At 43.9% G+C, this 14,820-nt stretch overlaps 1 protein-coding gene across 11 annotated transcripts in view; it reads left to right on the top strand.

Annotated features, from left to right (window-relative positions):
- Nucleotides 1-14,820, top strand: part of nedd4l (NEDD4 like E3 ubiquitin protein ligase) — a 196,109-nt gene that overhangs the window by 66,215 nt on the left and 115,074 nt on the right. For 10 of the 11 annotated variants that reach the window (XM_012959672.3, XM_012959670.3, XM_012959692.3 and 7 more), the window contains 1 exon segment: nucleotides 11,758-11,831. In XM_012959672.3, the coding sequence (XP_012815126.1) occupies nucleotides 11,758-11,831 (74 nt within the window). 11 annotated transcript variants of the gene reach the window in all.

Below are 14,820 nucleotides of genomic sequence, written 5' to 3'. Positions count from 1 at the left end.
TTTAGTGGTGCAAGAGGAATGCTATTTAGCACTGTGAAGTCCATTATTTTCCACTGATAGAAGTGCAGTGCGGGTCTGTCCATGTTTGATAGATATAAGTATTTATAAAACAATAATACACCCCCCCCAAGCCAGTCTCACCTGTGTGCCCACCTGAACTGGACAATATGGGCCCGATTCACTAAAGTCCGAAATAAGGAGTGCTATTTATAGCATGCGTTAAAAATCTTAACACTTCTTATTTTTCACTCGATTCACTAAAAGGACACTTGTCATAATTAAGAAGCGATGTTCTTGGCGTTATTTATCTTACGATGACATATTTTCAAGCAATATATTACGCAGCGTGCGATATTTTATGCAGAGCGCAATATATTACGCACGTAACCATTACTTTCTGAAAACCACCATTTCCCTGAAAACTGGAGGCTGCATCACTCTAGGGCCAACATATACTTGAAAAAATATGACTGCAAACTCCATGTTGTGTTGCCAATAGCTCACGAACCGCAATTTTCTTTAAGTACCGCCTGCCCCAAGTAGGGTTAATATTCACACAGATTAACACGATATTTTGCACGTTTAACGCTTCATATGTGTTTGTGAATCATGCGTTAGTACTATTTCTATTCGCTAATTAACGCAATGCGTTTTTTTTGTGCATGCGATATGCGGATTAACACATGCGAAATGACTTTGATGAATCGGTACTTAATTATCGTATGCTTTTTAATGAAAAAAACTATGCGATAAGCGTTATTGACCTTTAGTGAATCGGCCCCTATAACGCTTATCGCATAGTTTTTTTCAATAAAATATGTCATCGTAAGATAAATAACGCCAAGAACATCGCTTCTTAATTATGACAAGTGTCCTTTTAGTGAATCGAGCGAAAAATAAGAAGTGATAAGATTTTTAACGCATGCTATAAATAGCACTCCTTATTCCGGACTTTAGTGAATCGGGCCCTATGTGTGATAAAAATTGTAGTTGCATGCTCTGTGCTGGAAGGAAGCAACTCAGTCTGGGAAGGCAGTGAGCAGCATACAGAGTGGTCTCTCTATATAGGCGCCCCTGGCGTATTCCATTTATGCCCCGGCTGCTGCTTCCACACCTAAAAGAGCCGGTTTAGCAGCAAAAAAACCTGTGACTGACAAGAACCTGTTGGCAACAGCAATCCCACTACCAGCCTTGCCAAACATTATCCACGTCATCTGCTTATAGAAGTCTGAGTGGTACATGTATGGCATCTGTTATCCAGAAAGTTCTGAATTACGGGAAGGCCATTTCCCATAGACTCCAATATAAGCAAATAATTATAATTATTATAAATGATCAAACAGTACCTGTACTTGATCCCAACTAAGATATAATTACCCCTTATTGGGGGCAGAACAGCCCTATTGGGTTTATTTCATGGTTAAATGATTCCCTTTTCTCTGTAATAATAAAACAGTACCTGTACTTGATCCCAACTAAGATATAATTACCCCTTATTGGGGGCAGAACAGTCCTATTGGGTTTATTTCATGGTTAAATGATTCCCTTTTCTCTGTAATAATAAAACAGTACCTGTACTTGATCCCAACTAAGATATAATTACCCCTTATTGGGGGCAGAACAGCCCTATTGGGTTTATTTCATGGTTAAATGATTCCCTTTTCTCTGTAATAATAAAACAGTACCTGTACTTGATCCCAACTAAGATAGAATTAATCCTTATTGGAAGCAAAACAATTCTACTGGGTTTATTTAATGTTTTAATAATCTTTTAGTAGATTTAAGGTATGGAGATCCAAATTACAGAAACATCCCTTATGTGGAAAGCCCCAGGTCCTGAACATTCTGGGTAATGGGTCCCATACCTGTACATGTATTACCAGCTTAAACACAATAAGGATTCCTTTGTGCCTCCCCCAATTACAGTGTCTCTATGGGAAGGGCCCCTGTTATTCTGCAGTTTGGCAATAGGAGCTGGAATAGAGGAATGGCAGCACAGTATATCCACAGTGCAGCTGGGGTATAACGCTGAGGCCTAACATGGTTTAATGATTATTATACACACACACACATATATATATAGTGAGTATTTCTATGTAGAAGTATTTGGTTTAATGATAGTATGATTATCATACACACACATATAGTGACTGTTCCTATGTGGAAGTCAGGGTGCCGGTTTAGTCGGAGGCATTGGATTCTCTGAAATATTCAATATCTCGCATTCTCTCTGCCTTGCGCGGAGCAGCTCCAGGGCCCACCGGGGATTTGCCGCTAATGGTAGCTAAGAATACCCAGCTAACACATTCATTATGGGCATCTCTGAGAGGCTCCTTATTGCTTCTGATGTTTGCATGAATGCACCCGAGATCTCCTTTTCTTTCTCTTTCTTTGGCGGATTCATTGCGGCTGTAATGCTCTCTCACATCCAGCTCCGAGCTGTCACACTACATTCTAATCATAGGAAAGTTGCCCGTCACGCGTCAGATGCCCCCAGTGCTGCAGCAGCTTACACTTATTCACTGACCCTTTCCCTGGAATCCGGGCCTAGTCACCTAAATAGCTTATATTCCTACTGTACCTGCTAATGACGTCACAACGGACAATGATATCACAATGGTGCAATGGTAACGAAAAATCATTTAACCATTAAATAAACCCAACAGGGCTGTTCTGCCCCCAATAAGGGGTAATTATATCTTAGTTGGGATCAAGTGCAGGTACTGTTTTATTATTACAGAGAAAAGGGAATCATTTAACCATGAAATAAACCCAATAGGGCTGTTCTGCCCCAATAAGGGGTAATTATATCTTAGTTGGGATCAAGTGCAGGTACTGTTTTATTATTACAGAGAAAAGGGAATCATTTAACCATTAAATAAACCCAATAGGGCTGTTCTGCCCCCAATAAGGGGTAATTATATCTTAGTTGGGATCAAGTACAGGTACTGTTTTATTATTACAGAGAAAAGGGAATCATTTAACCATTAAATAAACCCAATAGGGCTGTTCTGCCCCCAATAAGGGGTAATTATATCTTAGTTGGGATCAAGTACAGGTACTGTTTTATTATTACAGAGAAAAGGGAATCATTTAACCATTAAATAAACCCAATAGGGCTGTTCTGCCCCCAATAAGGGGTAATTATATCTTAGTTGGGATCAAGTACAGGTACTGTTTTATTATTACAAAGGAAAAGGAAATCAGTTTTAAAATTCTAAATGATTTGATTAATATGGAGCCTATGAGAGAGAGTCTTCCTATAATTTGGAGCTTTCTGAATAATGGGTTTCTGGATAAGGGATCCCATACCTGTACTTATTGCCATTTGGTAAGGACAGGGCTTCAAAGTGCAATGTTAGGCCTTATGTGCCTCCCTCCATAGGGCACATGGTAAGGGCAGCGCCCTGCAGTGGGCATTTGAATAATACCTGCATGGCATGGCTACCTCTGGAGTGTCCACAATGCCATCTAAACCCCCATGTATCATATGGCTAACAATGCACAATTCTGCTGTAAAAGTACAGTAACATTTCAGGCCTCCCCCAAAGCTCACGCAGACTGTCACGGTCTCCCTGCGCTCATCCATCCGTGTCGCTGGCATGTGTAGCCTGACACTAATGAATGTGTCAACAACTGAAAGAAGCAGTTCAGTGTAAAAATGAAAATGGGCAAAATAGAGAGACCGAGCAAAATAAAAATGTTTTCAATATAGTTAGGCAAAATTAAAAGCTGAAGTGGGCAGATGTCTAACATAATAGCCAGAACACTACTTTTCCCCTTTACAGCTCTCTAAGCAGTCAGTAACCAGTTAGTGACTTTAGGGGATGCCATAACTGTCAGTTAGTTTGCATCTGAATCTGACCTGCGTGCTCACAAACTAACTGAGCAGTTATGTCCCATGTGCCCCCCCCCTAAAGTCACTGACTAACTAAGAGCTTAGAGAGCTGAAAGCATGAAGTAGTGTTCTGGCTATTATGTTAGACATCTGCTCACTCCAGCCTTTATAGATGCAGTTATAGATCATGCAGTTTCACTGTATACAAAGTGTATAGGGTAGGGGATCCCCTATACAGCAACAGTCTCTGAGGGCTGGGGGCACCCCCTGGCACTATGGCCGCCACTATCTCTCTGTTCATTTGCCTCACTGCGGGAGCTGCAGCCATCTCCCCTGTCCCTGCAACGGCAGATTCACAGCAGATAATTGAATAACGACATGACCTTGCTAATTAAAAAGATGGCTCTTACAAGGCAGAGATTTGTCAGTGTCGGCGAGGGATAAATATTCTGTATTCCAGGCAGGAGCCGTGCAGCTGATCCCCCAGGATTCTGCCCAGTTTGCTAATGGAAATGGAGAATAAAGGTGACAGGACTCCCAGTAAATCCAACAGCTCTGGGGCAATTATCAAAGCTTCACATCAGTGTTAAAGGGGAAATTGCTACTTATAAAGGTGAGATTGCCTTGCTCTAGTGACGGGCTTCAATTATAGCTCGGGGGGGGGGGCAGCCATTTATTTAGGACCCCTTAAACAAACAGTGCTGCCTCTGTTTCCTTAGAATGGATCTCCCCTTCCCCTTGGGTAATGTTCAACTTATACAGGTGTTGGACCTGTTATCCAGAATACTAAGAACCGAATAAGGCGTTTTTCTGTCATTTGGATCTCCATACCATGAGTCTACTAAGAAATCATTTAACCATTACATAAACCCAATAGGATTGTTCTGCCCCAATAAGGGGTAATTATATCTTAGTTGGGATCAAGTACAGGTACTGTTTTATTATTACAGAGAAAAGGGAATCATTTAACCATTAAATAAACCCAATAGGGCTGTTCTGCCCCCAATATGGGGTAATTATATCTTAGTTGGGATCAAGTACAGGTACTGTTTTATTATTACAGAGAAAAGGGAATCATTAAACCATGAAATAAACCCAATAGGACTGTTTTGCCCCCAATAAGGGGTAATTATATCTTAGTTGGGATCAAGTACAGGTACTGTTTTATTATTACAGAGAAAAGGGAATCATTTAACCATGAAATAAACCCAATAGGACTGTTTTGCCCCCAATAAGGGGTAATTATATCTTAGTTGGGATCAAGTACAGGTACTGTTTTATTATTACAGAGAAAAGGGAATCATTTAACCATTAAATAAACCCAATAGGGCTGTTCTGCCCCCAATAAGGGGTAATTATATCTTAGTTGGGATCAAGTACAGGTACTGTTTTATTATTACAGAGAAAAGGGAATCATTTAACCATGAAATAAACCCAATAGGACTGTTTTGCCCCCAATAAGGGGTAATTATATCTTAGTTGGGATCAAGTACAGGTACTGTTTTATTATTACAGAGAAAAGGGAATCATTTAACCATGAAATAAACCCAATAGGGCTGTTCTGCCCCAATAAGGGGTAATTATATCTTAGTTGGGATCAAGTACAGGTACTGTTTTATTATTACAGAGAAAAGGGAATCATTTAACCATGAAATAAACCCAATAGGACTGTTTTGCCCCCAATAAGGGGTAATTATATCTTAGTTGGGATCAAGTACAGGTACTGTTTTATTATTACAGAGAAAAGGGAATCATTTAACCATTAAATAAACCCAATAGGGCTGTTCTGCCCCCAATAAGGGGTAATTATATCTTAGTTGGTATCAAGTACAGGTACTGTTTTATTATTACAGAGAAAAGGGAATCATTTAACCATTAAATAAACCCAATAGGGCTGTTCTGCCCCCAATAAGGGGTAATTATATCTTAGTTGGGATCAAGTACAGGTACTGTTTTATTATTACAGAGAAAAGGGAATCATTTAACCATTAAATAAACCCAATAGGGCTGTTCTGCCCCCAATAAGGGGTAATTATATCTTAGTTGGGATCAAGTACAGGTACTGTTTTATTATTACAGAGAAAAGGGAATCATTTAACCATTAAATAAACCCAATAGGGCTGTTCTGCCCCCAATAAGGGGTAATTATATCTTAGTTGGGATCAAGTACAGGTACTGTTTTATTATTACAGGGAAAAAGAAAGTAGTTTCTAAAAATGTGAATTGTTTGATTAAAATACAGTCTATGGGAGATGGGCCTTCCTGTGAATCAGAAAATTCTGGATAAGGGGTTTCCAGATAATGGATCCCAAACCTGTATACAGGAGAGGTGGAATTCACTTGGCACAGATCATGTGAGTCAGTAGGAATCCAATTGGAGCAGCACATCAGGAAAGAGGGTCTCTGGCCCGATGCATTTCTTACATTTCCCCAAGGGGGGGCCCTGCCAAACCCACATACACACACAGCGCCTACAGCAAAAATACTAGCACCAAGGGAGTACTACTGAGCCATTGCCTTGTAAATGTAGGTCAGTGAGTAGTGCAGTTATACATATATATATATATAATGCTGGCCCAGTCCCTGGGGCATTGACATAAGCTGATTTGTGCATTCAGATGGGACTAGGAACCTAGAACGTCAGCTCTTAATCCGACACCTTGAGTCCCCCAGAGATGTCTGCTGGTAGCCTTACCTTTCCTATTAATGTGGGGCAGGAAATGCATGTATGTGTGATTATATGTATATAACTTTTGTATTGTGTGTGTGTATGTGGTGTCTCAGTGTCACATAATGCACCCCTGTTGTAAAAGGAAAACTATACCCCCAGAATGAATACATAACCAACAGATAGTTTATATTATATTAAGTGGCCTATTAAAGAATCTCCCCAAACTGGAATATATATATCAGTAAATTTTGCCCTTTTACATCCTTTCCCTTGAGCCGCCATTTAGTGATGGGCTGTGTGCTCCCTCAGAGATCAGCTGACAGGAAGTGATGCAGCTCTAACTGTAACAGGAAGTAGTGTGGGAGTAAAAGGCAGAACTCTGCCCATTCATTGGCTGATGGGGCCTAGCATGTATGTGTGCCTTGGCTTGTTTGTGTGCACTGTGACTCCTATGATCCCAGGGGGCGGCCCTTAGTACATAAAATGGCAGTTTCCTATTTAGGATTACCCAATGGCACATACTACTAAAAAAGTATATTTATATGAAAATGGTTTATTTAGATTAAGCAGGGTTTATATCTAGAGAAAGACAATATTTTCTTTCTCTGGATCTGGTTGTCTTTTTTTTGTTTTTTTTTAGCATTTGACAGAAATAATTTAACAGTTTACTAAATTGTAGCAACAACTCTGTGGCCATAGCAACAAGCCCCAGATATTGCCCCTAGGCGCACAGGAAAGTGTCACTTTCATTTGCACAAATTATAAGTTGTTAGAATTGGGATTCTATTTTCTTTTTTATTTTTGCACCCTGCACAGACTGGTTCCTCCCCCACCAAAAGCCTCGGTAGGCAGTGGGCGGGGCCTGATGGGGCCTGTAACGGCCAGGGCCCGCCGGGATTTCTCCTGTTTTCCCACCAGCCCAACCCCATATTTATACTGGTGACTTTTGATGTTATTCTGTGCATATACATTCTAAAGCTGCCCAGTCATGCTGGGGTTCGGTCCGGCAGTTTTGCCTATTTGACTCATACTGTACTATGGGATTGCAGTTGGTCTGTATGAGTTGAACGTTTTAGCTGCTAATGTGCCTCAGGCACACAGTGTGTTGGTACATGGAGAAGGGATGGGAGGAGTAGCTCCTCCTACTTCCTGTCAACAAATGGAAGAACAGTATTGGCTGTATCCAAGTAAGGAAGTATCATATCTGTTAGGCCCACCAGCAGTTTGCTTAAAACTCAGTCAGCCTACCGCCACCATAACCCCCCCATGGTCAGTAACCCTAGAGACCAGAAAGCTGAAAGCATGGTGCCCCTACTGGTCAGAGTGTGAATTATCTTACACCCCATACTTGCCATTAACAGGTTAGACCAGTGCTGTCCAACTTCTACGGTGCCGAGGGCCGGAATTTCTCTAGCATACATGGTGGAGGGCCGCTAATGGAAGCCAGTTTTGACCACTCCCCTTTTTGAAACCACACCCACTTCAAACCACACCTATTTTATCACAATGGTGGTAGCACAGCAAAATCACAAATGATTTGTCCTTACTGTGGGGATATCAACCATCATTCATTTGTGAAAGAATTATGTCATATTAAGACACCCTTAAATTCCATATGCCTCGTCCTCCCCTGTGGATAGCAGAGCAACCCCCTGTACACCTAAATACACCTTAGGGACCATTTAATGGCTATTTCCAACTGCTAACAAACTCCCACAACAAACCCCTGCCAGGTTCCCCTCCCACAAGCAGCATAGGGCAAGCAGAGTATGGCACACACAGGTAGCACTCTGCCTGTCCTATGCTGTCTCTGTGTGCCATACTCTGCCTGCCCTACCCTGACTGTGTGTGCCATACTCTGCCTTCCCTATGCTGCCTCTGTGTGCCATACTCTGCCTGCCCTACCCTTCCTGTGTGTGCCATACCCTCCCTGACCTATGCTGCCTGTGTGTGCCATACTCTACCTGCCCTATGCTGGCTGTATGTGCCATACTCTGCCTACAGTACCTATGTCTGAGGTGTGAAGAAGTGAACAATGGGAGTGATTACAGCCTGAGCCTGAGGTGTGAACACTGCAGGGGGTGAACAACACAGGGGATTACATTTTTAAACAATACAGAGGGATTACAGCCTGAATCTGAGGTGAGAACCATGCAGGGGGCCAGTTAATCTCAGTACTGATACCATTTAAAGCTTACTCAAAGGTAAGCCATCAAAGCAGCCAGACAGGTGGGGGGCCACACAGAGGGGGGTCGCGGGCCGCATGCGGCCCGCGGGCCGCCAGTTGGACAGCACTGGGTTAGACCAAGTATCTTTCTTATGTAGCAGCTATAGTGCCCCTACTGGTCAGAGTGTGAATTATCCTAGATCCCATACTTGCCATTAACAGGTTTAGACCAAGTATCTTTCTTATGTAGCAGCAATAGCGCCCCTACTGGTCAGAGTATGAATTATCCTAGACCCCATACTTGCCATTAACAGGTTTAGACCAAGTATCTTTCTTATGTAGCAGCTATAGTGCCCCTACTGGTCAGAGTGTGAATTATCCTAGATCCCATACTTGCCATTAACAGGTTTAGACCAAGTATCTTTCTTATGTAGCAGCAATAGCGCCCCTACTGGTCAGAGTATGAATTATCCTAGACCCCATACTTGCCATTAACAGGTTTAGACCAAGTATCTTTCTTATGTAGCAGCTATAGTGCCCCTACTGGTCAGAGTGTGAATTATCCTAGATCCCATATTTGCCATTAACAGGTTTAGACCAAGTACTGTATCTTTCTTACGTAGCAATGTACAATAGAATAGCTATAGTGCCCCCTACTGGTAAGAGTATGAATTATCCTAGACTCCATACTTGCCATTAACAGGTTTAGCCCAAGTATCTTTCTTATGTAGCAGCTATAGTGCCCCTACTGGTCAGAGTGTGAATTATCCTAGATCCCATATTTGCCATTAACAGGTTTAGACCAAGTACTGTATCTTTCTTATGTAGCAGTGTACAATAGAATAGCTATAGTGCCCCCTACTGGTAAGAGTATGAATTATCCTAGACCCCATACTTGCCATTAACAGGTTTAGACCTGGCATGGCAGTGGGCAGCAGCACAGCTCTACCTTTGTATTCAAAATCCATATATGCATAGTCTAAGGTCTCTTTAATGGATCTGTCTCCTTTCCCTGAATGTGAAAAGGGTTCCCTCGTGTGGGTTATTGTGGGATGTCAGAGGTCAGGCTTAGTCGTGGCTCTTGTGCAATCACTGAGACACCCACAGGGCATAAAAGAACGAGAGACTGGATGGGTTATTGATTCTGGCTCCGGGGAGTTAATTATTAATAGAAACAGAACTGAAAGGAAACCGGGCAGCAGGAAAACTACTTGTTGAGTCTGTGCCTGCAGAGCTGACTGTTAAACCACTGGGAACTTGGTCACAGGTATGTAAGTGGGCATGGGCTTGTATATATGGGCATGGGCTTGTATATATGGGCATGGGCTCGGGCTCGTATATAGTGTGGCTACTGCACATTGGGCTTGTAAGTGTTTCTGTCTATTTGCTTTGCTAGACTTTCCTGCCATCCCTGAAGCCCAATTCCCAGCATCCTTAGCTAGCACCTGATGTATGGGCATATATGAGTTCTCTGACTAGTGACAACTCTTCACTTTGCAGGGCTAACATAACCCCCCCCAGTTGTTATTGCTGGTACTGTTGGCATAGGCAGTTATTGAGGGTACGGCACAAAGTAAAGCCCCAGGGGGTCTCAGTTCATTGTTGCTGCTGGGAGCTGGGATGGAGAGCTCGGTGCATGGGAGTGCAGCCTGGTCATGCTCGTAGCAGAGGATAAAACACAGTACTGCTACACTGCTTAACCTAAATACCAAAGGTTATTTCCAAGGGTTTATGTAAAAAACAAGGTAATTTGAAATTGGCTGCCAGGGGTCAATGCTTGGCTGGGCAGTGCTGGGAGTGTTCACCCTGTGCTCAGCACTCCCTGTACCCCCTGCCTACCCCTGCAATGGAGGGTAAAATAAGCAACAGGGTCGGACTGGGGGGTGCAGGGCCCACCGGGGCCGCCGCCCCTGGGGCCATGCAGGTGCCCCCGCCGGCTGCGTCCCCCGCACCCCATAGGGGCACCCACTGCGCCTCCCTAACCCCATGCAGGGGCCCCCACCTGACATCCTCCCCTGAGCGCGCTTTAGTTTAACGTGTCGGGGAGGAACACCGTCGGCCAGGGGAGCACCGGCAAGGGTCGGGTCTGGGCCTCCAGGGGGCTCCCTATGGCTGGGCCCAGTCCGACCCTGTTTGCAGAGAAATAACCTAGGGCCTAAGTTCTGATTAGACTGCTTAGCTGGCCTCTTTGAACCCAATGGGAAATGCATCTGTTCTCATAGGACTGCTGTACCTTCAGGCTCACAGAGCAGCTTTTGACTTTCATCCTAATCAGTATTTCTCAAACATTCTGACTTTTGAGCTTTGATTGTGAATTTCAGCAGTGACATTTTAAATGGGCGAGGATGGGTGGGCTGCCATGATTACGGTACCTTATGGGTAGGAGGTTGAGGATCACTGTTCCGAAGCAATAGCAGCTTCTCATGAGTCATTGTTTGGCCTTTACAGTGATTCAATGTTATCAACGTTCCTTGTCTATAGCAGCTCCTATTCAGCTATAAGGTTATTAGAAATCAGCGTGGCCTCTATAAAGGCAAACTCCCTGCGGCCTTGTGCTATTCTAGGGTTAGGCCTCTCTAATATCAGTATATACCCTGTATAATCTACCTATAGTCTGTACAAGCTATCATTATCTGTAGGATCCGGCTTGTAGCCACTCATTTACTGCTGTAGCGGATATACGGGAGGGTATACAGGAGGGTATACAGGTGGGTATACAGCAGGGTGTACAGGAGGGTATACAGGTGGGTATACAGGAGCGTATACAGGTGGGTATACAGCAGGGTATACAGGTGGGTATACAGGTGGCTATACGGGTGGGTATACGGGAGGGTATACAGGAGGGTATACAGGTGGGTATACAGCAGGGTATACAGGAGGGTATATGTACTATACTGAATAAGTTCATAGATCCAACTTGTTTCCTAGTAGGTACTGACTTGTGTAGATTATTATATAGTTTACTTTTATATTAGTTTTAACAAAACATTTGTATATGGCATGTGTATATTATACTGCTTTCGGGGGAACACATTTAATAAAAGACATAAAATATAAGTTGTCTGTTATTTTGTTTTACAGGAGGAGTCGCGCATCCTCAGAGTAAAAATTGTTTCCGGCACTGACTTGGCAAAGAAGGATATATTTGGGGCCAGGTAATTTTCCTCTTTGTTTCTTATTTGTAGACTTACATGGATTGTGTTCGATTTTTATGGTATAGTTATTACTAAATGACACTGTGTACATTGCTAATAATTAATTTTACCATTTAAAATTGTATTCTTGAAGCAATAATTGTATTTTTTGTTGTAATATTGGTGTGTAGGCGCCATCTCAGTGCATTGTGCCTGAGTCTGAGCTTTCAGAAGGAGCCAGCTGCTTTTAGACAGCTATTGTGTCTCTTACTCAGTATAACTGGAGGAGTCATGGCTGGACTTGGGTGTTTTACTATTGCATGCTATTCTCATATCACCAAGACTCCAGCTCCCACAATGCCTTGCTTATTTTGTGGTTAAAGGGGTTGTTCACCCTTAAGTTAACTGTAAGGGCGAAGACACACAGAGCTACTTAGTATCAGCTACTTGTCATGGCTACTAAACTCCAGAAAATCCCCTGCCATAGACAATACTGAGAATTGCCTCTGCTAAACACACGTAGAGACAATAGTAAACAATTCTGATCCTTCACTAAGCATACAAAAATAATTTTTAGGTGGCCATCTTCTTTATGTATAGTTAAAGCTTTTGCTTCTCTGGACCTAGAATTCTTCATTCCCATTGGTAATACTTGAAATATAATTGAAATTCTGCAACAATTGGGATCTGGCCTCGTGTTTAGAACAATCCCAATCATTTACAATCCCCCTCTGATTCAAGTTATGGCGCAGGTGGGATCTCGGCGCGTTCTCATTAGCGGTATCATTCCGACTCACTAGAGACGCTGTGTGCCCTTGCCTGGAGAGGAGGACACGAAGCCCAGACACACAGCTAACTCATTTCATATTCACAGCGCTGGGGAAAAGCAGAGGATTTTGATTTTTTTTCTCTACCTTGTTAGCAGCTTAACTGAAGCGTGATAGAGCATCCGCCTAGATTCCACTTCTCACTAAACAACTAAATCTGCCACTTCAGAACCATTGTTCTATCATTTAATAGGCCCAAATGATTTTGCACTTGTATCCAAAATAATTTCACCCTGCTATAGGTCCAGGGGTACCCAGGGCACAAGTAAGCACTCACCCCAAATCCCCCCTAACTGGCATTCAGGCTGGGCCCCCTTAGCCCCTAACAAGGTTACAGATATATAGAAACATTGGGGTAACAGTCACCCTGCTATAGTTCCAGGGGTACCCAGGGCACAAGTAAGCACTCACCCCAAATCTCCCCCTAACTGGCCTTCAGGCTGGGCCCCCTTAGCCCATAACAAGGTTACAGATATATAGAAACATTGGGGTAACAGTCACCCTGCTATAGTTCCAGGGGTACCCAGGGCACAAATAAGCACTCACCCCAAATCTCCCCCTAACTGGCCTTCAGGCTGGGCCCCCTTAGCCCATAACAAGGTTACAGATATATAGAAACATTGGGGTAACAGTCACCCCGCTATAGTTCCAGGGGTACCCAGGGCACAAATACGCACTCACCCCAAATCTCCCCCTAACTGGCCTTCAGGCTGGGCCCCCTTAGCCCATAACAAGGTTACAGATATATAGAAACATTGGGGTAACAGTCACCCTGCTATAGTTCCAGGGGTACCCAGGGCACAAATAAGCACTCACCCCAAATCTCCCCCTAACTGGCCTTCAGGCTGGGCCCCCTTAGCCCATAACAAGGTTACAGATATATAGAAACATTGGGGTAACAGTCACCCTGCTATAGTTCCAGGGGTACCCAGGCAGTAAATAAGCACTCACCCCAAATCCCCCCTAATTGGCCTTCAGGCTGGGCCCCCTTAGCCCATAACAAGGTTACAGATATATAGAAACATTGGGGTAACAGTCACCCCGCTATAGTTCCAGGGGTACCCAGGGCACAAATACGCACTCACCCCAAATCTCCCCCTAACTGGCCTTCAGGCTGGGCCCCCTTAGCCCATAACAAGGTTACAGATATATAGAAACATTGGGGTAACAGTCACCCTGCTGTAGTTCCAGGGGTACCCAGGGCACAAATAAGCACTCACCCCAAATCTCCCCCTAACTGGCCTTCAGGCTGGGCCCCCTTAGCCCATAACAAGGTTACAGATATATAGAAACATTGGGGTAACAGTCACCCTGCTATAGTTCCAGGGGTACCCAGGCAGTAAGTAAGCACTCACCCCAAATCCCCCCTAATTGGCCTTCAGGCTGGGCCCCCTTAGCCCATAACAAGGTTACAGATATATAGAAACATTGGGGTAACAGTCACCCTGCTATAGTTCCAGGGGTACCCAGGGCACAAATAAGCACTCACCCCAAATCCCCCCTAACTGGCCTTCAGGCTGGGCCCCCTTAGCCCATAACAAGGTTACAGATATATAGAAACATTGGGGTAACAGTCACCCCGCTATAGTTCCAGGGGTACCCAGGGCACAAATAAGCACTCACCCCAAATCTCCCCCTAACTGGCCTTCAGGCTGGGCCCCCTTAGCCCATAACAAGGTTACAGATATATAGAAACATTGGGGTAACAGTCACCCTGCTATAGTTCCAGGGGTACCCAGGGCACAAATAAGCACTCACCCCAAATCTCCCCCTAACTGGCCTTCAGGCTGGGCCCCCTTAGCCCATAACAAGGTTACAGATATATAGAAACATTGGGGTAACAGTCACCCCGCTATAGTTCCAGGGGTACCCAGGGCACAAATACGCACTCACCCCAAATCTCCCCCTAACTGGCCTTCAGGCTGGGCCCCCTTAGCCCATAACAAGGTTACAGATATATAGAAACATTGGGGTAACAGTCACCCTGCTATAGTTCCAGGGGTACCCAGGGCACAAATAAGCACTCACCCCAAATCTCCCCCTAACTGGCCTTCAGGCTGGGCCCCCTTAGCCCATAACAAGGTTACAGATATATAGAAACATTGGGGTAACAGTCACCCTGCTATAGTTCCAGGGGTACCCAGGCAGTAAATAAGCACTCACCCCAAATCCCCCCTAATTGG

The sequence above is a fragment of the Xenopus tropicalis genome, chromosome 1 (genome assembly GCF_000004195.4).
Source record: "Xenopus tropicalis strain Nigerian chromosome 1, UCB_Xtro_10.0, whole genome shotgun sequence".
Classification (NCBI taxonomy): domain Eukaryota; kingdom Metazoa; phylum Chordata; class Amphibia; order Anura; family Pipidae; genus Xenopus; species Xenopus tropicalis.
This window is presented reverse-complemented; position numbering and strand designations above follow the sequence as displayed.